Raw genomic sequence first — 26,395 nt, 5'->3', positions numbered from 1 at the left:
GAAGGGTGTCATAAATAAAGATTTAAAGGAAATGGGAACTCCCTAGGAGATTGTAAAGAGGGAGGCCTTGGGTTGGAGGAGGAGCGTGCATAGCTGTGTTGGCCTCAGGTGACTTGGTGCTGCGGTGACTTATTAGTAGTAGTAGTTTTTGGTGGAGGGTGGATATCAAAATGGAGAACTATTGATTTCTGTCACCATTTTCCTGGGGGGAGTTCTTTATTCTTGTGAGCTTGTCATTACAGATGATTAACTTTAATTTTTGCAACTGATCAAACATGTCATTTTTGTCTTTGAATTTTCTTTCGGCTATGCTTGCTTGTGGAGTATTATCTTTTGCACGTATTCCAACTTATGTTATTAAACTAATGTTTTTTTGCTGAATAGTTTTTTCTTCATTGATGTTGGTGCCAAATTTTCTTTTGTTGAGTTACATTTCAGACCATTTGCCTGTTATTCCACATATATGTGTTATCTGATTCATTGGTTTTGGTTTTTCATGATCAGGTGTTGGCCCCTTAGGCCAGAATTGGCAAGTAATGCGTAGAAAATCTTAAACAAAAAAAATTTGTTTGGTTGTGATCCTCTATTTATTTTTTTACGATTCATACAAAGAAGTTATCTTTGTATAACTTCTTTGTATGATTTATTTTATTTTATTGATTTATTTTATTTTTATTTTTTATGATTTTATTTATTTATTTTATTAATTTTATTTATTATTTTATGATTTTTTTTATTATTCTATTTTATTTTTATTTATGATTTATTTTTATTTTATTGATTTATTTTAAGGCACTTAAAATAACTACCAGAATAATCAAGCGTCAAAGGAACATTTTGCTACATCCTTGGATGTGTCCTGGACACCCTGGGAAATCCAAAACGACTATAGCATCAAATGGAAGTGCCTATTAAATCCTCGGACGACTTCTGAGCTCCTTAGGGAATCCCAGTTAAATTTAGTATCAGTTAGAACTGCCTGTTAAATCCTTGGATGACTGAAGAACTCCTTAAGGTTGGAGAAGAACTAGTCTTTCGTACGCTTTTAAGTTCTCTTATAGCTTATACAGCTTAGTATAGTAATAAATACAACATATACTATTTAATACAGCTACACAAGCTCAACATGTTATAAAAGAGTTTACATGTTTCTTTGACACAAGACTATTTCATCATCATATTATAGACAATTTTTTTAGTGTGATACAGACATCATTAAAACATGGCAAGTAATCATTTCTGCTATCAGGCTATTTTCTCTTCCTTCTGTGTGAGTTCACATGTTTGACTGACAGCAAGATAATAGAGAATGAGCCAAAAGTTCAAGAATTGTTTACCTCCCATTTCGGGATTTAAAACCAGTTTCTGAAGCTGAATAACCAGAATTGTCAATTGTTTAATGGGTTATTTATCTTTTGGCTCAGAACATATTCCTACTATGTTTGTCAAGTTTATTTTTCATGCCGTCATTCCCATCCTAAAAAAAAATTCCTAGCACCTTCCTAGGTGCTAGGAATGTTAATCATCTTATAATACTTTTTAAAAAAGGAACACAGAATGATCCTTCCCATATAATCATCCTTTATCTCTTTTATTAGGGTTTAATAGATTTTTGGAGAAATCCATTAATTCTCACCCTCTGAAATTTCTTTATTCAAAAAGAAATTTCATTATTTTCATTTTGATTTTGGGGCACAGGGCTACACTGAGTATGCACGGGGAACTCCCTGCAACTACTGACATTTAGTTCTAGCCTCTTGTTTGACACCTGCTGCTTTTATCCCAAATTTACACATTCCACTCAATAGTACACAAGATTCTTCCCTGGAAAAGCCCTGTATTGGTGTAAGATAAACTACTTATTCTTTTCTTCTTTTTTTCACATTTATCTGGTCAGGTCATATTAGCTGATCAGCTCTTTTATAACACTTCAAAAATAGAACTTGACATTCTGCAAAGGCCCATTTGTCAATGGACCAATAATATTTTTAATTTATGTTTATGACCTTGTTCAAATAGTAAAAAGTTCAAAAGTAATAATTTGCTGTCCTTTTTATCAACTAGTAAAATAACCATGACAAAAACTTGTCTTTCCTTCATGTTACTCATTATTTTGGCTGAAGACAGAAGCTTTGGCAAAGTTGGTAGAACTTGGCCTGATCTTTGTTAAAATATGTTCCTTTTCAGAAGAGTAAGCCAGCACTTTGAAATACATTACCTTACTATAAATTTAGGAAAGTCATGCTTTCACATGCTTTACACAAATAAGAGTAGTAAAGAATATGGAGTTTCTGTCCCACTTATAAACTCAAACAATTTATAACCTTTTTAACCCAATTTAAACGATTTTCAAATGAAAAATCTACATTTTCAAGCATTTCCCATCATAACTTTTATCATCAAAACAGGAGCTGTGACAAAAGAAAAGGCTTAATAAAAGAAATTGATGTGATTTTATATGTAATTTTTCACGCAATAGTACAGATTATTAGGATTATAGGCTATTATTGTTAATATATAATACATAATATTTTTGATAATTTCCAATACTCCTTCTTTGATATAATATTTATTTGTTAGATTGATACCTAAATAATTTATGTTATCTTCATTTTTTCTTTCAATAACGTTTAAAATCATAGCTTTATCTAATTTTTTAATTTCTTCTCACAAACAGCTTCTTTAGGATCAAAACGCTTAGCTGAAAGTAGATCAACTATTTCACCTTTGAAATGAAAAGTGAGAAGGATTTTCTTTCCAGTATATTCCATTCCAATGTCTAAATCTTCTTTCTTAATAATTTGATTGTATTTAATTTCCATTTTCATTTCACTTAAAAGTTTCTCCATTTATAAGTTGATGATTTTATTACACAAATTTCCTGAATCAGAAATACTTTATCTAAAAAAATGATTTCTGTCTAGCTTTTGACAAGTGTCTGCTAGCCCAAATGGTAAGAGCACTTGAATCAGAGAAGGAACATCTCAGGTTTAACTTTGGAAGCCTGCAACATTTTTAGTGATTCTGCATGTCAACAAAAAGATTTTAAAAGCTATTTGAATAGGCCAGCATGGAGTAGTTGGTAAAGCGTCTGGTCTGATCCCATGGTTGGAATCCAGCACAGTTCAACTCACCTAGGTAGCAGTTGATGATGTCAATTAGATCTGGCTCCAGATCAACAAGTAAGAAGCAAACTGCTTCCCTCAAAACAAAAGCCCTGCAAAATTTACCTCAGAGCCCAGGCTGTTGCAAGATCACCAACACCAGAATAATAATAAAAAAGTTAACAGCTTAGGAGAGGGGTTTTATAAAAAAAATTAATTTCTTAAATTATTTTTGGACTTAAAAGAGTTAGTGCAATATTTATAACCATTTAATTTTACCTGTTTCTAATATTTTATATAAGGAAAAAACTAATGTTTTCTGTAATTTATTTTCCCATTTAACTATTTCTTCATTATTCAATTCACTGGAATTATACATGGCAAATAATTCTAAATATAACGAATAAGTATTCTTAGATATCTTTCAAGTATGTCAATCAGTATTGTCCCAAGACTAAAGAGGCAAGGGGTGATATAGTGAAGGAGATAAGCCTGAAGCACTAAATATAAATTTGGATATTAAGAAACCCTCACTAACATATCCATAATATTTAAAACTTCAATGAAAAACAAATAATCTCTTTTCTATTTCTTCTTCTATTTATATTTGAAAATAAACCTTAAATAAATATCTATGGATTCATTCCCTTAAATCTTCTTTTTATACAATCAAAAGACAAATGACCCCAATTCATATTATTAAATATTTGGACTTGAGTATATTGATAGAAAATTTAACATATACTTGGTATCATTGAAATAACAAGTCATATCCATCCCATCAATCCCATGCAGTCACAATTGATTAAACTACATTCTTTTTTCATTATTTTACTTAGTAAGTTATCTTGGGAAAAACTCCTCGAAAATAAGGAATGATGTAATTTATTCAATACAACAATATTTGTCAGTGGTTTCCTGTGATTGTTTGTCCTTTCTGACATTCCCTGTTTTTTGGTAGCAAGCATTCTTTGAATTGTGAAATCTCAGCTTCAACTAATTTTTTGGGTCTTCCATGCTGTTTAACCACTTCTATTTGTATTTTCTTGAGTCTATAATGCTTTATAGGAGCTTCAACAACCACTTCTAAGCCAGATTAGATGATTTCGTGTCTAACAGGAAACTTCAAACCTCAACCTTTTGGTATATTCCCTGGTAATATTAAACCTTCACATTTAGTGCTTGAAGAAGCAGCAATTTTTCAACAATTTACTTTCCAGCATGTGTACCTAATGCAGCAGCACCACTTGTTAGACCAGCTTTACCTATTGCAGCAGTAAATGTACTAAAAATGGAAATAAGCCACCATTTTGAATCAGCTCATGATATGATGCAATTATTTTTCCTTGCTTGATTTTTTTAATTTATTTTCTTTTAAGAAACAGTTTAACAGGTTCCTTATCAATAATAATATTTTTTATTCAAATTTGGCAGTTTTCTTTTTTCTTAAAACATCTGTTTATTTTTACTTTTTGAAGAGGAGACAAATGAATTGTGTATTCAATAAAGTCAGCTTTTATATTGATTTCAAATTTATCAAGAAGAGATAAGAACAGTAATCTTGGATGATTTTAAAGTAGTTGTTTGTAGGATAAATCAATATCACATCCTTTATTTTCATTTTTATATTCTTCAATCTTAGTCACCTGTATTTTATGAAGCAATAATTTAACAGGTTCTTGTTCATACATTTTTGTTTTGCATCAAAACTCTTTTAATTTTGTTTTTGAAATTCTGATAAATAAATTTTATACTCTTCTATTTATTAAAAATTATTTTTATAGATACAATTCCAAGGTGAAGATTCTTGTACTACTCTTTTTTAAAAACTTCATAGGCTGGATCTTTGTCTTAACCTTTCTTACATTTTCTTTTGAAGTTTTCAAATGGAAGTTTTTACAGCATATTTACAACAACAGAGTCTAGATTATCACAACATTCAATTAGATCCATATATATACTCAGTTATTCCTGTGTTACACATTTTTAACAATACATGCAAATCTTTCTCATTCACATATACTATGTAAACAATGAACAAATTGCCTAGCTAAAAGCCCTTGTCCTGAGGACTGTGGGGAAGTTGACATCCCCAAAGACATAATTACTGGACCTTTCAACAAGGTTAACAAAATAGATCTTTTATAATTTTGACCTGATATGTTTTGGGGAATGATAGGCTTGGGGGGGGGGGTTGATTGCCTTCTATTCTTTTATGACTCTTAAAAAGGGCACTAAAACTTCTGACTTCTAATGAAATGAGCTCTATTTGATCCAAAGTTTGTGCAACCACTCATTCCTTGAAACTTTATATGCCTTGGGGCACAACTTACCACACTTGCCCAAGGGATCTGGGGGATTGTGTCCTAACTAGAGACATTGTTATATGACTTTTTGACTATTGGTAACAAAATGGCTATCTTATAATTTCAAATGAATATGCTTTGGGAAAAGAGGATGTTAAGGAGGGGAGGGGGGCTAATTGCTCTCCATCATGTTTGACTCTTAAAAGGGAAATAGAACTATATATTTCCAATCAAATGAGCCACTTCTAAAGTTCAAATGACCTCCTCTTGCATATTAACTTTACATATCCCTGGAACATAACTTAAAACGCCTACCCTCAGATTCAGGGAGATTCTGTGTTATCTCCAAAGGCCTTATTGTATGATCTTTGGACTATTTTTTACCAAATGGCTACCTCGAAATTTCTATTGGATGCGTTTGTGTGTGGCTACTCTTTAATCACTTTGACTCATAAAAAGGACACTAGAACATCTGATTTAAAAATTAAATGAGCCCATTTTGGAGTTTTTACAACCACCCTTTCTATAAAAACTGTATAAGCTCCTTGGGGCATAACAAACAACCCTTGTGCTGAGGACTGTGGGGGGAGGGGGGGAATTGTCATCCTTAAAGACATAATTTCTACACTTATCAACTATGCTGAACAAAATGGCTATTACCTTAAAATTACCTTAAATCACAGCTTGGAGCAATATAAGGATTATGATAAATTTTGATTAGATCTCAAAATTGTGATTAGATGTCTTTTTGGAATTGATTAGTGTGGAAGGGGAGGGTTCTTGCCCTCTAATCACTTTTAACTAATAGAAAGGGCACTAGTCCTTTCAATTTCCAATCAAACAGTCCTTTTTTAAAGTTTCTTAGGCAACAAATGGCCATCTCAAAAATTCTATCAGATGCATTTCAGGAAAATACAAGATGTATAGGAAGGGTATCCACCCTCCAGTCACTCTAAAAATTATAAAGGGTACTAAAACTTCTGATTACCAATCCAATGAGCCCCCTCCAAATCATATTATATCACCCTTTTATATAAACCTTATCAGTCTCCAGGGCATAGCTCACAGTCATTGCCCTGGGGGCTGTGGGGAGGGGGTTGTTATCCCCAAAGAAAAAATATCTGGACCTCTCAACTATATTGAACAAAATGGATATCTAAAAATTTTGATTAGATGTGCTTAGGAAAATTGTGGGCATGAGAGGGTGTTAATTGCCCTCCAGTATTTTTTGAATATTAAAAAGGGCCCAATCCCTTTCAGTATCCAATTAACCTGTTCAAAGTTTCTATGATAACTCATTCAATACAAATTGCCCTGATCCATGACAAACAAACCAAAAAAATACATTGTGCCCACTTTGCTCTTTTCTTAGGCAATGCTAATGCACTGCCTATGATAGTATTTTTTGTTGTAAAAAAAAATCTACATCTTTACAGTTTTATCCATAAAAGTTGATAGTTTGGCTTGCTATTTGTATTTTGGAGACACTTTTTTACCTATATTTAATATAATATCAATATAATAAACCTTAATATCATTCCCAAAAAATTCTTTCTATGCTCTTTGACAACTTGAATGCACTTATTCTCTTTTGATTTGTTTAAATTGTAAGAGCAAACACAGCAATAGTAATAGCCCTGAAAGTGGCAACTTGATACCCCCAGTTGTTTTTAATAGGTTGCTGTTGTATTTTATTGACAAAAATACACACAATGCCTTTTGATTTAGTTTTATAGCAAGCTTTATTCAACTTCCAGTGAATCAACTTAGTTAAATAAAGCTAGAAAATAAATATTTATATTAACCATTTATTTTGTGTGGACTTTCCAACTCTTTTAGAGCAAAAATTATTAAAAAGCAAAAAAAAACTCTTTTAGAGCAAAAAAAAGTTAGTAAAAAAATTACTGTCTAGGATACTGTAAATCCTGGAACAAGTATAAGCTCTCTAGTATCATCAGCATAACTACTGATACCACAAGTAGGCTACAAAGTAACACAGCCATGACAAGGCCAAGGGCTCTAAAAGCTCTGTACTTGCTGGTATTTGTTATGCTTGCTTGCCACAATTACAACCAGTATGGGTATGACAAGCATGCATTTTGTAGGATGTGAGTATTGTGGTGTGGGGTTGCAGTCTCAAGCCTAGAATTCTTCTTCTGAAAACCTTAGTTTCTTTCAGCAAAGATATTTCAAATAGTATATCTTTCCTTATATAAAACTCTTTACTCTCTCTTTCTCTCTTATTGCTTTCCCAAGACAAGCTAATTTTATAAAGTAGCCTGTACACAGTTTTCTTATTGACTGACTAGTTGAATAATTTAGGCTAAAGTGTATAAATATGTGAAATCTAATAGCCAACTAGTTGACTAATCTAAATGTGTATATAGCTGAGACTTTGATAGTAAACTAGTTAGCTTATTCTACTATGTATGAAAATTTTTATTGATAGCTGAGTAGTTTACAGGGATTTTAAACTAAAGCTTATATATATCAGGGATCTTAATAACCAACTAGTTAGCTAGGCTTAGTTCTATAAGTATATTAGAAACTTTATTGATAGCTACAAGTTGGCTATTTTAAACTAAATTTCATAATAGTTAGCCTAGGCTACCTAGATAGTAATAGCCAACTAGGCTAGTCAGCTAATTTAGCCTACATAATTCTATCACTAGCTGACTGGTAAGCTAATTCAGGCTTTAGATATTCCTATATATAGACTTCCATCAATTTTAGCCACCTAGTTATCCAAAAATTTTTATAGAGTCTATGAAAAGATAAGAATTGTTTTCTTAATATGTTTCCTTATATAGTAGGCCAGCCCTAGACTTGCACCCTAAATATTATAGTTACTATGAAAATCAAGTAAAGACTGATTAAAATCAGTGAAGGCAAATGCTAGGCCAAACAAAGCAGTAGGTTACTGACTTTATCTTACTCAGGCCATAGTGAAAGAAAGCATTAATTGACGCCATATTAAACCTGTTTCATACAGTCTTCAAACCCTTACAGATAGAAAAGGAGTAGAGACTGGAACTTCAAACATCTCCCTATTTCATCCACCTAGCCTTAGTCTTACTCAACTGCCCTACTTTTCAATAGCAAAGAGCACCTCAGATTTGATCAGAAAATTTAAGAAGATTCCATAACTTCTATCCATAACTAATACATAATTTCACTAGGCTATGTTGTTGTTGTTGATTCCAACGTTTTTGGAGCATGAATCAGCTCCGTCACGTACGTATCAATCTTGTCCAGACAATGTGTATGGAGAATTTTTAAGAAACGATGACTACTTTCAGATTAGTGAATCACTTAGAATCGTTATTTGCAGATTCTTTATTGGTGGCAAACCATTTTTTCCACTAGTATAGCCACCTACGTCAGACCACCCTAATTAATTCTATAGTATTTACAGCCGTAAATTACAATTTACATTAAATTTCGTGGGAAACACATTAAACTTATACAATATATTGAATACATTAATAAACATTTGACTTGATACAACATGACCCAAGACTGTTAAAGCACATCGAATAAACTTGAAGTTCTAATAAAACAACCCAGTGCAGAAACAGACACCCTACGAGCCCACGGAGGGGCGGATGAATGACCCACCACCGCACGGAAAGTAAAGGCACCAAAGAGCTTTAGAACTTTTCTTTTTAATATTTCACGCTGGATATAATACTTTTTACACGACATTATAACATGGCGGACATCTTCATATACATTACATACAATGCAATTTGGGGAGTCAACCAAATTCCATTTAAAGAGAACAGAATTCACTTTAGCATGGCCAGATCTGATTCGAAATATTGTTGTGGCAATTTTCCTCTCACTGTGAATTAGGTCCAATGGAGGAGGCTTAAAATCATATAGATCCAAGATTGTATTAGTGGACTTTCTTGTGAAATCAGCTTTCTCATCAATTGCGGATTTGGCCTCATAACCCTGAATATATTCACTCAGGGACAAGTTTACATCCAACAATTCACCATTTCTGCAAGCCCATTTTGCCATTTTGTCAGCTGACTCGTTCCCAGGAATACCTGCATGTGCTGGGACCCATGTAAGTTGTAGAACATAACCATGTATTAGAAGGTCATCAACTATTTTTTCAATTTGTGCAGCAGTTTCTTTGGCATCATTTCGTTTCATAGCTAAGTAATTTAATACAGATAGAGAATCAGAACAAATCAAAAAGCTACCAACTATACCGTTGGACTTAATATAAAGAAGTGCTTGATAAATAGCAATCATTTCTGCAGAAAAAACAGTAAGCTTGTCAGGTAGCTTAAATCCGCAAGAAGTACCAGTTGACGGGACTACAAAAGCGCAGCCTACACCCATTTCCGACTTAGATCCGTCAGTATATATGTGAGTAAAGTCAGTCCATTGCAGAGTCAGCCTATACCACTCTAATTTTAAAATTATTGTTCCTGAATCATTAATTCTATTATCTAGAGCTAAATTAATTACATTACCTATTCCGTTGAAGCGTGAGGAAAGGTCATCTATATTTGGGGTTGGAACTAGGCCTGGAAGGCCAGCATTACTCATCAGACAAGAATATTTATAGACTGTAGGGGAAAACCTTGGTCTAAACTGGAGATCTTGATTCCATGTAGCAATGCATTCTTTATAAACAATATGATTTGTTGATCCCATTTTTTTTAGAAAGTAACGGGCTTGAAGATTATTTCTTCTCCTCTGAAGTGATGTGACGCCAAGCTCACAGTAGAGGGCTGGGGTGGGGGTGGTTTTTAAGCAGCCTAGAGCTCGTCGGAGAACTTGATTAAAAGCTGAATCAAGTTTCTGGAGGTTGTGCTTAGTTGCTTCCCTATAGAACATGCTACCATAGTCCAGTTTGCTGGTGATTGTTGCTCCAATTAGTTTTGAAACACAAGAATATGGGGCTCCTCTTTTAGAGAGGCAGATTGCATTGACAAAGTTTGCCCTACTTCTCAGGTTACCAACAAGATAGTCGATGTGGTTAGTCCATAGCAACTTTGAATCCAGTAAGACTCCTAGATAGCAAAATTTCTCTGCATGTTGGATGTCCACTCCTGCTAAAGACACAATGGGGGGTTGAGCATTTGTTCGATTTTTCCTTGAGAAAAGAACACTTACTGACTTCTCTGTTGAAAATGACATGTAGTTTTCCATTGTCCAATTTTCTAAGTAATACAGGGCTTTTTGGACTGAAGCCTTAAGGCATCCCCTATCTCGAGAGGAGGCAGCTACTGCAATGTCATCAGCATATAAGTATAGTTTACAACCCAGTATCGTATCTAAGTTTATATCGTGACAATATACTAAAAACAATAAAGGACTTAGTACCCCTCCTTGGGGGAGACCCACATTATTTGGAGCACTAAAAAAGCCAGACGAATGATTTTCTAAAGTTATTTCTATTTTCCTCTCAGTCAAGAAATTACCAATCCATTCCACGATTTGAGGGCTAATATTTAGCTTCTTTAGTTTTGCCATTAGAGTAGGGATATTCACTCTGTCAAATGCTGAAGTCATATCAAGGAAAACAGCTAGAGTTTCTTTTCCTAGGCGGAATCCCTGTTTTATTTGATTTTCAAGCCTCACAAGACAGTCTATTGTACTGCGTTGGGGCAGAAAGCCTAGTTGTTCTGGCTGAACTACTTTCTCAATTTCTGGTAGAACTTTCTTTTTTATCAGTCTCTCCATTAGCTTGCAGAGGCATGAAGTCAAGGCAATTGGGCGATATGATTTTGGGGATGTAGGGTCCTTTTGGGGTTTCAGGATTGGTATTATTGCAGCTTTTTTCCAAAGCGATGGGACATAACCTTCCTTGATGGACCTATTAAACAAAGTTAAGACAGAAGCCTTAAGCAGGGGGGACATGTTGGACAGCATCTCATTGTGAATCCTGTCTGGGCCCATAGCCCCTGGTTTTAATTTTTTAATAATCGTATCAATATCCTGTTCTACAAGTTCAATATCATTCTTAGGGAAGACCTGTGTAGGTTGCATAGTGGGTCGGTTTTGAGTAGAAAGTTGTGGAGGAATGTTTGCAATTAGATACTCTTTCAGAAGTTTTATTTTCTCGGGTGTTGTGGCGGCAGTGGTTCCGTTGTGTATCATGATGCCAGATATTGGGGAAGACCTTTGTCCAGTGTAGACTTTCCAGCTCCTCCACAACTCTTTGATTGATGTAGTCTTCGTAAACTTTGTCTCAATTAGAGTCTTCCATCCATTCTTGATTTCTTGGGGAACAATTTTCCTAAAGATGGCTTGTTTTGCATTCATTTCAATTTTGTTTGTAACTGTAGGATTTCTTCTAAACTTGTTTCTTGCCGTGTTTCGTTCCTTATAAGCTTTTTGGCATGCAGCATTCCACCCTGGTGTGGAGTTTCTAGATTTTCTTTTAAGTTTTACATACCCAAATACCCTTTCACTAGCATTCACCATAACTTGAGTTAACTTCTCATTAAGCTCCTCAACAGAGGTAGGTAGTTCAACATCCGTCAGATCCGAGTCTACCTCTCTCTGCCATTCAGGCCAGGACTCCTTGCGGAACTTCCAACTCACCGACTTCATTAACTGAAGTCTATAAGCAGAAAAATTAAGCACCGACATCACTGGGAAATGATCAGAGTCAAAGGGTGACGGTATAATAACCTCAAAGTCAACTGAAAGGTCTAAAGAAGCAATTGTTAAATCTATAGTAGAAGTCTTCCCATTTAAGGGGTTTAGCCTAGTACCTAGATCTATTGGAGTGATAAGACAAACCATATTTTGAGGATCAGTAATAAAATCTGCCAGTAAATTAGAATTATTATTTGGAGAAGATGTTGAGTCCCACATTGGGTTATGAAGGTTGAAGTCACCAGCAATTATTTTCCTCTCTTTACATTTCTGAAAAGCATCTTTGAACTGTTTAAAATCAAAGTCAGTTGCAGTCCTGTTATAATAGTTGATAACGGATATCCAGTTATCCGTTCCATCCTCTTTGACAGATATAATCCCAATTTCATTTTTTCCTGGGGTAAAATCATCTACTATTTTAAACGGGATATTATCCTTAACTAAAGTCATAAGTCCTCCCCCTGGTCCTGTCTTCCTATCCCATCTAGCCATGCTATAGCCTTTAAAATTTGGGGAAGTTTTCTGTTCATTCAATAAAGTTTCCTGAATTAGTACAATATCTGGCTTACTCCTCACTAGAAGGTTTTTCAATTCTACTACCTTTGATTTTCCCATTCCCCTAATGTTTAGTTGGATTACCCTTGTAGTCATTCTTTGATTTTTTGTTTATGAACACGCTTATTTAATGTCTTTTTCTCTGGAGAGGACAAAATTTTCTTTGGAACAAAGTTATCTTCATCCATACCATCCTCTGAGTCTGTTTCATTTCCAGAAACAAAGGATTCAGATTTCTTCAGTGAAGACAGGATCTTCTGTACCTCTGACTTCGAGCTTTTGCTTAACTTTACACTGGAAGCAATCAGTGAGCACAATGATGACACTACTGTGGTTAGTTGGTCTATTTTTTCTCTCAGTAAGACAACTTCCTTGTTAATTGGTTCCTGTATTTTTGCTTCTGGTGGGATTGAAGGGTGAACAAGGACTGGAAAATGTTCAAAGTTTAAAGCTGGTGGTGGTGTGTGCAGAGTCTTCCCTTTGGTGTCAGTGAAAGCTTGAACTGCATCTTTGAATGATATACCTTTTGTGACTGACGTTTTCAGAATTGCAGCTCTAAACTTGTAATCCTGGCACTCTTTACTGAGGGCAGTGTGCTGTCCATTACAGTTTGCACATCTTACTTTTTGTTCATTTCTGTTTTTGTTTAACTCAGGGCAAGCTGTCATGGGGTGATTATCTCCACAAATACCACAAGTATCTTTACCCCAACAGTTTAGAGAGTTATGGCCAAATTTCTGGCACTTGAAACATCTCAACGGTTTTGGTATGAACTGTTTCACCACAGTGAGGGCACTCCATATAGGAATTATTGTAGGAAAATCCATTTCTTGAGAGAAGTCAACATGTATAGTGTAGCTAGTGTATGGTTTACCATCTCTAGATGTGGGATGAGGGTTTAGTACAGTTGCCTTTGTAACCTGTTCTACTTGCTGAATCTCCTTACAGAGTTCTTCAGGAGTAGCTAAGTCCCTGGGAACGTATAGTACTCCTTTTCTGCTTGAGTATAGCATATTTTCTGGCTTCATTTCAAATTTGATCACTATATTATTCAATGTGAGATCCCTTATGCCTAAGATCTTATTAGCAATGTCTAGATTTTTTGGAACAACTTCAAGAGAGCCTCTAGGACCTATTCGTGGGAGTATTTTCCCATAATCATTTCCTAGAGCTACAGCCAATCTACGCCCTAGATATCCAGCAGAAGTCTTTGATAGAGGGACTAGCATACCCTTGTCATTAGTGTCAGTAATTTTTGTCATATCATGACCTTTAGCCAACAAATTTGGTACAGTGGGACCACCTCTAACTCCCCCACAACCTCCACCCTTCCCAGGACTACCAGGAACCATTACTTCTTTCACGTGACAAGCTTACTTTGCAGAAAAAAAAAAAAAAAAAAAAAAAAAAAAAAAAAAAAAAAAAAAAAAAAAAAAAAAAAAAAAAAAAAAAAAAAAAAAAAAAAAAAAAAAAAAAAAAAAAAAAAAAAAGTGAATGCACAAATACGATTAAACAGACCTCAATAAAGTAAAAAGAGAGGCAAAAATACAAGCAAATAAGGGCACTATATACAACACATACATACAAGTAAGCAATATTTCATATGGCACAAGATCTCAAGGAGGTAAAAGAGCCTAAAAGGTGGTCTGAATATCAACCATACAGTCCCTTCACTGTTTTGCATTTACCAAAATTCAATAAACACTTTTTCACCTTCACATTAATTTGTTATTTTTTTTTTTTCAACCATCAAAATCTTCAGGTATTACTATTTTCTACAACTTGAATTGTAGCCAAGCAGCGTTTTAACAGCACTTAAATTGATTATTTTGAACTTGTATCACTAATCCCAAGTTGAATAATTGCAGTTTAACCACAAAATGTTTTATTCAACCATGTTCTTATAGGCTACCAATTCCAATAGACTAGAGAACTTTATTATGACTTTTATATTCCTGTGTAATTCTTAAATTACTTTCTTCTCAACTGTTCTTCTTTTCTCCCTCTTTTACCTTTTCCCGGGCAATTCATTTTATTTTCAATTCTCCAGGGAATTGCACATCTTCCCGTTCTTCTTCACTAGGCTATCTGAAATAATTGAGCAGTGGGTGTGTTCCAGCTGATGGTTTTTCAGTAACTGCAGTTACTGCGCGGTAACTGCCAATTTTTAACTACAGTACAGCCATTGGGAACGGCACAGTAAGCTGACTAGCAGTAGCGTGATTTTCAAATTAAATTACCTTAAAATTACCTTAAATCGCAGCTTGGAGCGATATAAGGATTATCCATCCTTGTGATGCTCCATGAGAAAAAAAATAATTCGTTTGGTGTAGATTGTGGCTGTTAGATTAGACTCTTGTGGAGGACTCCACACATTATTTATTGTAACTCCACACATCTTTTTATATCAAAAAGATAAATAGTGGAGTAAAGACTTGAAGAAAAACGGAAAACAAATAAAAAAAAAAATGTGATACAAAAAAAAACGAGAGTCAACAAAAGACATTAATCATACAAACGGATCAGACCGTGGTGAGGCGACAAATGCCGATACGCCGTTTCTGAGAGCTCTTTGTGTAGATCAGTCAGCTTCTCAGTAATATTCGGAAGATGGAACTTTTTGATTATCTTTCGATTCCTATACCACAGAGGAAGATAGAGAAGAAATTTACAGAAACGGAAATAAGAGGATCGAATATCACTAATATCTTTTTTCTTAAATATAGGGTAAAGCCCAGAAAGGAAAAGAACAGAATGATCGGAAAAAGTAGAATAAAGCTTACCAAGGGCAATACGATTGTATTTCCCTCGATTAGCTACAATTTTAGAGTAACCAATCTGGATTTTCACTCTAGCATCCCAGACAGCACGCTCCCGAAGAGTTTTAAGATTTTTTGTAAGTGTAATACCCAACCACCGGATCGAATCTACATGAGGGATAGAAAAATTTTGAAAAATTAGAGGCCTAGGAGAAGAGGGAACATTGAAAGAAAGATACTCACATTTATCAACATTAAGCGAAAGACCGATTTTAGTAAAAGAAGAAGAAACTTTATGAACCATCTGCGATAGACTGAGTTTAGACCGGCTAATTAGAAGAATGTCATCAGCATAAGCAAGGTAAGAAATATCACTCAAACCAACAAAACACATAGAAGAAATATTCTCAACAATACCAGCGATACAAAATTTGAAAATACTAGGAGATAACACTCCACCCTGCCGTACGCCCCGACGAACAAGAACATTAGAAAATGAAAGGGCACCATTAGTTTTAATTCGGAGATAAGAATTACTATACCAAAACTTTAGAAGAAAAATAACTGAAAGGTTAATACCGTGACTATAAAGAGAGTAAAGAGCCTGACTATGTACAACACTATCGAAAGCCTTAGAAAGATCAAGAGCACAAATATGAAGACCATACCCTTTAGCCGATGCATCTTTAAGAAGGAAAGCAAGAGCACGGTGAGCGTGCTGGCATCCGATGCCAGACCGAAAACCAAACTGATTCTCCCCGAAATTAGCATTCATACTTATGAAAGGAAGTAGGATATATTCAAGGATTTTACTAAAATTACAAGCAACCGTGATAGGCCTGTAAGAAGAACAATCCAAAGGAGTCTTACCTCGTTTAAGTACAGAAGTGACAGTTCCACACAAAAAGCTACCAGGAACGAGGGAACAACAAAGGCACATTTGGAAAAACAACTGTAAATGGAAAAACAAAGACGGGCAATTTATTTTTAGATGACAAGCACTGATACCGTCAATATCAAGAGAACTTGATTTCAATTTCTTAACAGATGCAATTACAGCGTCAACTGAAACGGGAATAACTTGTGCCTGAGTCAGGGAAGGCGGGAGAACCGAATCAAGCAATTTCGAATAAAGCGCGTGCACTGCATAATTCACTTTGTAAAATATAACTGAATAATGGTCAGACCATGCGGAAGGCGTAATGGGGCAATTAGGATTTGCCGAGTCATTTAATTTAGCTGAATTAATCACTTTGTCCCAATCTTTCTTATTGGTAGGACAGTCTAACCCTTTGTAACGGCTCGATCGCAGACATTTCTTAAACTCACGCTTAGTTTTTTGTTTTATTTCAAACACATTCCCAGCTAATGGTCGACCGTTAGCAACCCATATACGCAGCCACAATTTGGCTTTATTTTTCACACTTTTCAGCTCAGGGTCACACGACCAGATTCGTTTCCTTGTACTTTTCCTCACTCGCTCCTGAGGGACAGCGACCTCCTCAGCGCGTTTTAAACACCAAACGATTTGGTTGTAATAATGATTCAGATCGTAATTACTTTTAGTAGGACTAACACTCAGCTGGAGTAGATGAAAAGGTACACGTAAAGAACCAAGGAGAATGGCCAGGGTTGAAATATATAATGGCATATTAACATTTTTCCAATAGCTCCGCACAAACCATTTAGAGGCAGGAGCACAAGCCTGGTCAGTACTATCTTTTCTAATCGAAAAGCATAGCGATAAAGGAAGGTGATCAATATCTTGCTCATCTTCGTGGACATGCACTGTTGAAGATGTAATGAACGGGGAACAAATCACGTGATCAATGTCCGATAAGCTGCCGGAATTATTCACATACGAGAAAGGTAGATCCTTCGCAATTATTCTGTAATCAGGGAGACAATCAAGTAGGTTCACAGTACGAGCAGAATCACGTTTTACATCAGTGTTCATATCTCCAATAATAATAAATTCGTACCCATTTTTGCTTATACTTTGAAGGAGAGTTTTCAAACTAGCGCATGCTTTGGAGAATTTATTAAGCGATGTCATATTCTTCCCATCATGAGGCAGGTAAGTGTTTATCAATACGGTTTTACCAAGTCTTATAACCAATAAATGTTCATCAGAGAAATAGCATGATGGAGACAGAAAGCTGAGCTTTTGTTTTATAATACATGCTAAACCCCCTGAAGGCCTTCCAAAAGTAGATTTAGCATTTGTTGTGAAAACAAAGTGGGCGGAACTGCGGCGCAGGAAATTAACACTCGTTGCGGTCAAAAGATGTTCCTGAAAGCATACAATGTCAAACTTACTGTACAGTTCATCAATGGTCAGGTCCTTCTTTTACGTCCCATTAATATTGAAGGACACGAGTAATACTGATTCAGACATTAGTTTGTTTTCGGCAACTTGCGACTGACAATTGCTTTCAATTTAGGGCAAGTGAGGCTAAACGAAACATGATCACCTCCACAGTTTGCGCACGTAGGTGACAAATTGCGAGGCGAGTCTCTATCAGAAACATGAGGACCGGCACATCGCGCACATTTTGGTGTAACACTGGGACAAGACGACTGGAGATGGTCAGGGGATCGGCGATTGTTACAGCACCGGGGAATCGCTTTGAACTCATAAACACTTAGGATTTCGTATCCTACTTTGAGACCATATCTAAATGCTTCGACTCTTGATGTTGTATCGGAGAATTCAAGTTTTACTGCAAGCGATTTCCCCAGCCTAGAGGCACCAGAAACACCAAGGCACGATATCAGGTGGGACAGTTCAAAATCAAGCGGGATTCCCTTCAGGAGTCCGTAAAACTTCTTGGTTAGAACTTTCGCAGAAGAGCCAGTAAACGCACCAGTCACCGATAAGCGGAAATCTTCAGCAACTGACTTATCTATATTGATAAACAGTTTGTCACGAACGGGACGAATGTTAGTGATTGATTCGTGTCCATCAATCTCATCTATCAGATCTTTTCGTTTTATTGGGTCCGAAAGGGTAGATGGAAGGTTCGACACAACAATAGTAGCATGCGAGTCGGGAATTGCAGGTTTCGGCAGTTGGGGGTAATTCAGTTCATAAGCATCCAGCTTGGTGGCAACAACCTTGAGTAGTTGTTCCACACGATTCACCTTTGTTGACAGCCTAGAATACGCGACTGCGGGCAAAACCGGGACCTCGGTTGGAGACTTGATCACATAAATCGGAGTTGATACCTCCTCAGAGTCCAGTTTCTTAATAAAATCAAGAATATCTTTCACATTGTTCGCAGAGGCTTTCGCACCAATGCGCCGGGGGCAATTATCATTAGGCGCAACCTTCGCCCAAAATTCGCTTTTCGCATCAGCAATAACACCGCATTCAAAAAAGTCTATTGCGTTCTGAATAATAATAGCGTCTTCAATACCTTCTTCCCAGTTATTTTGTAAAAAGTTCATTACCGGGCAATGCACATACTCGCTGTTATCCATTATGTTATATATATGGCTATCCCCCGAATTCTGGCCTTATGTAAACATTCCTTGGAATGAACTGAACAAATTCAAAGCTATACTTTTCACATGTCTTGCCGATATAGATACAATTTTGTGCCACTATAATCCTTATTATTGCCAAACTGGCATACAGCTCTTTGATTTTATATGAAAATGTCTTATTTTAATAATGCCGAAAGTTCAATTTATGCAGCGGAAAAAAACTTCAATTAATCCAAGTTATTCAGTGACGTCAAATATTCCACTTGGTTATAGATACTGAATGAATATTATTAATAATTTATAAGACGTAAAAATGTTCTTACTATTTCGTAACTACTGAAACAATTCAGTGTCTAATTAAATCAGAATAAAAGTCCTTTACCAATAACTGGTTTGAAACTGAGATAAATCCTTTTTAAAAGAATAGATAGATCTTAACTGTTCAACGACTTCTAACTGTTCACCATTCCCTATCAAGGTGGGACTTGAACACGTCAATTAAAGTAGCAGAAACTGTTTCTTCAGAGAGCTGGTTCCACATATTGATGATTCTTTGGCTGGAGAAGTGGCTTCTGTGTCTACTCGTGGAACGCTGCATGGAGAGCTTCAAAGAATGTCCTCTAGTACCAGAATGCAAGGGCTGTGCAAAGAGACCGGGAGGGGTATTTTTAGAGAAATATAGAATGTGTTTGAAATATCAGCAGAAGATAGAGAAACAGGGTGATTTAAGAGTGGAAGTTTGACTTTTAAGTATAGAAAATAGTAAAGAGAAGATGAATCTCCCTCAAGATCCAGGGATAGTTGTACCTGTGACCATGCACCACAATGTGGTTGGTTATCAACAACATGGACAACTTATATTTGTGAGATCTCCCATTACCAATCAAGGACAGCCTGTGATTTTCCAGGATATGCAAGTGAACCCACCTGCAAGTGTTTCTAGCTGCCAGGGACAAGGTCATTTTAGTCCAGTGTCAGGAGAAATAACAACTATCAGCCATTTCCCAATTGTGACAAACTATTCAGCGCCTACTTCAAACAGATTTCAATCCCTTCAAGAATCGAATGAGAACTTTCCTCCTTTACCATCAAGTGAAAATAGTGAAGAAGAAATGAGAGCAGTGAACCCACTAGAAGCTGAAGGTGTTATCAGTGAGGCAAACACTGACAATCCTACAAAAACTGGAATGAAAAAAAGAGATGTTTCACCAGTGTCTGAGTACCTGAATCAACCTCAAAACAGAAATTTGAAGCGGAAGCTTAATGAAGTACAAAGTAGCATAAATCAGAATCCTACCATGTTGAACAAGAAAAGTGTTGACATGCCATATAGTGATCTTTTATCCATTTCTGTGGAAGCTCAAGTAACTGAGGATAACCAAAAGTTCCCAGATGATTTGACAATTGCTAAGTTTTTGAGCTCTATTTTTGGAAAGAAAAAGTTTGAATTTGAAGTTAATAAGACAAGAGGAAGACTTTTAATCCATACAGAAAAAGAGGAGATAGCTGCTAAACTGTGTACAATAAGTCAAATAGCAGAAACTAAATGTAAGTGAATAAACGGGAAAGCCTGACTCGAGGCATTGTGAAAGGTGTTCCTCTACATCTCTCAAATGAGGATATTATAGCAAGTATAAGGTCAAACATTGAAGTTTTATCAGTTATCAGACAGAAAAGATTTAACAAAGAATTGAAAAAATTAGAGGACAGTCTTGAAGTTTTAGTTACGTTTAAATCAAATCTTCTTCCCTCTAGCATATGGTTCTGTGGAAGAAATAGGGAACTTCATACCTATAACAGAAGAGTGATCCAATGTTTTAAGTGCCAAAAATATGGTCATATCCAAAAGGACTGCCATGCCAACCAACCAATCTGCTTGCGATGTGCAGGGAAGCATTCATCAGCAGAATGTCATCTTAAGAATAACCAAGTTACTACCAACAAAGATATGTATAAATGTGCCAATTGTCTTGGAAATCATTCTTCAACTTCACCAGCCTGTCAAATTAGAGTGAAAAATAAAGAGATTCTGAATGTGGCTGAAAAATATCAAGTTAGCTTTAAAAGAGCTCAAGTTATGTACAGAAGTTATGCCCAAGCAGTTTATAGTAGTGCAGTAAAACCTGAAAGAACCAATGTAAATAGAATATGGACAGACATCATAGAATTAGTGAAACGTCAAACTATAACAGACACAGTCAATAAAATCTTGATTGCATTGGCTCTATCCCCTGAAGTGCTTTCAATAGGCTCAGCTCCAATTGCAGAAAGAGTGGAGAAGATATGTGAATTTATGGATAAACTCAATTTGACACCAGTTTTGTAAGGGATCAGTGTGCTAACAAATGACTTTAAATCTAAAAATACTATCATGGAATGCCAGATCACTTGTGAAAGTTAATAAGGACCTTCTTGTGCAGTTTTGTTTGGATAATCAAATAGATATCTTTTGTATCCAAGAGACATTCCTTAAACCTTTTATAAAGACACAGTTTCATGGTTATAGGGTCATACGACAAGACAGAACAGATCGTGACAAAGGGAGAATCATTATTGGAGTGAGAAATCACATTCGGTTTAATCAACAATGGGTTAATTTAAGTCAAGGAAGAGCCGAGATAATAGGATGCAAAATGTTTATAGATCGCCAGAAGAAAATAAATATTTTCAATATTTACAACCCTGATGGAAGTGAAAACAATTTAAGAGAAGCATTTGAACAAATGATGCAAAGTGTACCTAGTCGAGAATTGATAATAGCTGTAGGAGACTTTAATGCTCACAGTGAGAGTTGGTGCACATGTGGCCGATCCAACAATGCTGGAAGAGATATTGAAGATTTTCTTATGAACAATAATGACCTATGCCTTTTAACCCCAACAGATTTACCTAACCACCTCAACCATAATACTGGACAATACAGCACCATAGACCTAGTGTTCTCTTCCCCATATATTGTTCCTACCACAAAGGTGACATCTTTAAAGAATACAATACTATATAGTGACCATCTTCCAGTGATGATTGAGTTAAATGGTCGTAATTATATACAAGCTAATAACATAGCACACAAGTTCAATTGAAGAAGACTGATTGGAAAACTTTCTCAATTGCATTAGAAAATGTCCATATTGAGGAGCAGTTAAAGGAGGTGTCATCATCAGAAGAAAAGATTAAGATATTTCAAACGGTTTTAATGGATGTTGTGGATAAAGTTGTTCCCAAAATTAATACACACAAATTGAATCACAAAGTTACTAAGTGGTGGAATGAAACATGCACCAAAGCGAAACAAGACTTTAAAGATGCGAAGTCCAATTATGAACGCCTTCCTACCTTTCATGGATATGTAGAGTACCAACGAAAGGCTGCTGAATTTAAGAAAACAGTAATTGCTGCTAAACGAGAAAGCTGGATTAATTTCCTCAACAAGTTAGATTTTAGAGTCCCTGCATCAAGAGTCTACTCAAAAGTTAAGAGTCTGATTAGTGGAAGTTGTGAAGATCAAACAAATCCTCCAATAACATACAAGAATTCCACCCTAGTTACCGATCAAGAAATAGCTGAAGCAGCTGTATCCCTACTTGACAGTGTGATTGGAGTACCTGATCCATTAAGTGACTGTGAAATAGAAGTGAAAGCTAAAGTTAAGAGATTTTCCAAAAGTCATCGATCTGTAGCTTATAATCAACCTTTTCTTACACAAGAAATTGAGAAAGTTATCAATCATCTACCACTCACTGCTCCTGGAGAAAATATGATTTTCCCCCAATTTGTGAAAGCCCTGCCAAAAAACTGGGTTGCTGCTTTATTAAATATCATAAATGAGTTGTGGAATGAAGGACAGTTTCCAAAAATCTGGAAGGATGGAGTAATTGTTTTGATACCAAAAGTGGGCAAAGATAAAAGTAAACTAGAGAATTATAGAACAATAACTTTACTACCTGTGCTAGGAAAAGTTTATGAACGATTGGTGAAACAGAGAATGAACCAAGTGATTGAATTAGACGTAATAGAAATACAGAGGATGTGATGCTGATGTTCATGAATGATGCTGTTTATGCTTTAGAAAACAAAAAAGTTTTACTGATGGCATTTTTGGATGTAGTATCAGCTTTTGAAAGTATGGTCCACCGTCATATATTAGAAGCAATAATGGCTGCTGCAGTTGAAGGTCAGCTCCTAGAATTTTCGGATTCTTTTTTAGAAGGAAGAGAAGTTAAAATCAAAGTTGGAAGTTGCTATTCCCAAAGTAAAGTATTAAGAAGAAGAGGAGTGCCGCAAGGCTCAGTGCTAAAACCTGATTACTACAATCTAAGTGAATATGATCTCCCTGTAGATGAAGGAGAAAATGGAGCAGGTATATTTGCAGATGACAATGGTATATGGGTTATTGCAGATAATGTGAATGAAGCAACAACACAGTTACAGATAATTCTTGATCAAGTCCAGAGGTGGTCCCAAGAAAACTGTGTCCAATTTTCTCCTGAAAAATCTAAAATCATGATGATTACAAGGAAGAGAAATACAACATTGCCCAGACTGTACCTTAATAATGAGTTATTGGAGATTGTGGGTGAATTTAAATGGCTTGGTTGCATCTTCGATAAGAACCTATCGTTCAGACCACACATACAACAACTCAAGATCTCATGCTTGAAGAGACTCAATATTATGCGAATGATATCAGCAACCAGATGGGGTCCCAAACGAGACTTTCTTTTGGAATTTTATATCAAATACATAAGATCAAAACTAGAGTATGTTTCATTGGTGTATGAGGCTGCCAGCCCGTCTGCATTGAGGTTATTGGACACAGTACAATATAGTGCCATAAGAGTTTCATTTGCAGCATGTAAAACAACACCTAAGCCATTCTTAGAATCAGAAAGTGGATTGGAAAGTTTGGAAGTGAGAAGAAATGTGCGTTCATTGAAATACTTGAAAAAGCTTTGGACATCAGATCACAACCACCCATTTAAATCTACGATACTTAAAAGAAAAAGACTATGGATTTCCTCAAAGAAACAGCATGGAATTATTAAAGCTTTGCATTTGGCAGAAAATTTGGGATTACAGGTAAATTTAAACCTAGCACTGGAAGTACCTAATCTAAAAATCACGCCAATATGGGCCATTCAAAAAGTTCCATGCTTTTGGGATTTTGAAAAATGGGATGGATTGGATTATAATCAATCATTTACAATGGAGAAAAGAATGACCTACCCAGAAGCCATGGACGTCTTTACTGATGCTTCAAAAAGTGACAAGGTCGGAGCTGCGTTTTGGTTACCAATGTGGAATGTGAAAGAACTTTACCGTCTCCATGAAAAAATGTCAATTTTCGACGCTGAAGTGTTTGCTATACGACAAGCAGTATCGTATCTATATAAGAAATTACAACGCGGGGATCAAGTTAGAATATGTACAGACTCTAAAAGTGCTGTTTCATGTTTAAATGAATTCAGTGATGGAGCGAATCAATCAAGAGAAGTGATTTCATGCTTTGTAGCCATGCAACAACTGCTTTCTAAAGGAATAAAGCTATCACTTTATTGGATACCTGGTCACAAGAAAATCCAGGGTAATGAACAAGCTGATTTAGCAGCTAAAATGGCCGCCAGTGCAGACATGCAAATAATGCAAACAACGACACCAACAATAGTATTCCAGATAGAAGACATAATACAGCAGATAAAACAGTTTAGCTTTGAAGAAAATAGAAATCTTTCTGGAAATCTTTTGCTGACAAAGAAGACCAGAAGGAAATTCGAAAATAAGTTATATGAAAGTTTATCAAGAAAAGAAGGAAAAATTGCATTTCGACTTAGGTCACAACATGCAGCTACAAGATCATATCTTTCTCGTTTCTATGGAGAAGATCCGAATTGCATCTAGGCTATCTTTAAAAGAGGTTAGGCTAGGAAAATGAAACTTTCAGGGATGTGTCTACAGGCTAAAGTATGTCCCAGGAAGGTATTTTGAAGTACCTACTTCTACTTCTTTTCCCTCTAAAGGGTCCTGAAATTTTTGGGTGCCTTATTTTTTGGTTATCAGTTTCTTTTTCTCTGGCCTTAGTTCTTAATTATTCTGGCCTTAGACAACTCCTGTTGATTGAGCAGAACTTTAAGCCATAACACTGTTTTTTTCTAATTCTAGAAATAATCTTTTATGCCACCTCATTATAAGTTAAATATATGGCTTATATTATTTATTCTCCATGAATTTTTGTTTTATTTGATTTCATTGATGTCAGTGGCTTTCTGTTAAAAATACATTTATTTTTTTACATCAAGCTTCTTCTTTTTTGAAAAAATTTGAACTGTTTTTCTTTTTATATCTATATATATAAAAATAAGTTGTCTGTCTGTGGATGTGTGGATGGGTCAGGTGACGTCACCTGAAAAAACTGGATCAGGTGACGTCAAAACTGAAAAAACTAAAAAAAGGCAAAAACTACAAAAAAAACTAAAAACTAATAAAAAAAATAAAAAAGCTAAAAAACTAAAAAAACTATAAAGGTAAAAACCAATAAAAAACTAAAAAAAAAACTGAAAAAACTAAAAAAAGGCAAAAACTACAAAAAAAAACTAAAAACTAATAAAAAAAAGTAAAAAAGCTAAAAAACTAAAAAAACTAAAAAAACTAAAAAAAGGTAAAAAACTAAAAAAAATAAAAAATAAAAAAAAACTAAAAAAAAGGAAAAAACTGAAAAATAAGCTAAAATAAAGGTAAAAACCAATAAAAAACTAAAAAGAAAAAAAGGAAAAAACTAATAAATGACGACACTCAAAGAGAAAGCGACCAGGACAAAAGGAATGTTCGATTAGCAATCAACAAAGCACCGGGACACAGGGAGTATAAATGACGACCAGGACATAAGTAAAAAAAAAAACTATCTATATATATAAAAATAAGTTGTCAAACTAAAAAAAGGCAAAAACTACAAAAAAAACTAAAAACTAATAAAAAAGCTAAAAAACTAAAAAAACTAAAAAAAAGGCAAAAACTACAAAAAAAACTAAAAACTAATAAAAAAATAAAAAAGCTAAAAAACTAAAAAAACTAAAAAAACTAAAAAAAGGTAAAAAACTAAAAAAACTAAAAACTAAAAAAAACTAAAAAAAAGGAAAAAACTGAAAAATAAGCTAAAATAAAGGTAAAAACCAATAAAAAACTAAAAAAAAAACTGAAAAAACTAAAAAAAGGCAAAAACTACAAAAAAACTAAAAACTAATAAAAAAAGTAAAAAAGCTAAAAAACTAAAAAAACTAAAAAAACTAAAAAAACTAAAAAAAGGTAAAAAACTAAAAAAAATAAAAAAAAACTAAAAAAAAGGAAAAAACTGAAAAATAAGCTAACATAAAGGTAAAAACCAATAAAAACTAAAAAGAAAAAAAGGAAAAAACTAAAAAAAAATTTCATCTAAAAAACTAAAAAAAACTAAAAAAGGTAAAAACTAAAAGAACTAAAAAAGAAAAAAATAAATGACGACACTCAAAGAGAAAGCGACCAGGACAAAAGGAATGTTCGATTAGCAATCAACAAAGCACCG

At 34.9% G+C, this 26,395-nt stretch overlaps 2 protein-coding genes across 4 annotated transcripts in view; one reads left to right on the top strand and one right to left on the bottom strand.

Moving 5' to 3' along the window:
* Positions 1 to 15,613, bottom strand: part of LOC136035700 (GON-4-like protein) — a 116,760-nt gene extending 101,147 nt beyond the window's left edge. The window contains exons 1-2 of one of the 3 annotated variants that reach the window (XM_065717643.1): positions 14,680 to 14,725; positions 8,520 to 8,588 (exon numbers count right to left, since the gene is read on the bottom strand). The gene's annotated coding sequence lies outside the window, so the exon portion shown is untranslated. The other 2 variants (XM_065717645.1, XM_065717644.1) reach the window with 2 other exon arrangements.
* A 7,259-nt stretch (positions 15,614 to 22,872) lies between these two features.
* On the top strand, positions 22,873 to 24,738 carry LOC136035804 (uncharacterized). Its single transcript, XM_065717774.1, has one exon. It carries the CDS (start codon positions 22,873 to 22,875, stop codon positions 24,736 to 24,738), a length of 1,866 nt encoding a protein of 621 aa, XP_065573846.1.
* Positions 24,739 to 26,395: the final 1,657 nt, after the last annotated feature.

The sequence above is a fragment of the Artemia franciscana genome, chromosome 14 (assembly GCF_032884065.1).
Source record: "Artemia franciscana chromosome 14, ASM3288406v1, whole genome shotgun sequence".
NCBI classification, from domain to species: Eukaryota; Metazoa; Arthropoda; class Branchiopoda; order Anostraca; family Artemiidae; genus Artemia; species Artemia franciscana.
The sequence above is the reverse complement of the archived record's forward strand: the minus strand, read 5'-3'. Positions and strand labels throughout refer to the sequence as shown.

Coding starts and splice junctions, on each gene's coding strand:
- LOC136035804 (XM_065717774.1), top strand. CDS start 22,873: ATGCTGATGTTCATGAATGATGCTGTTTATGCTTTAGAAAACAAAAAA.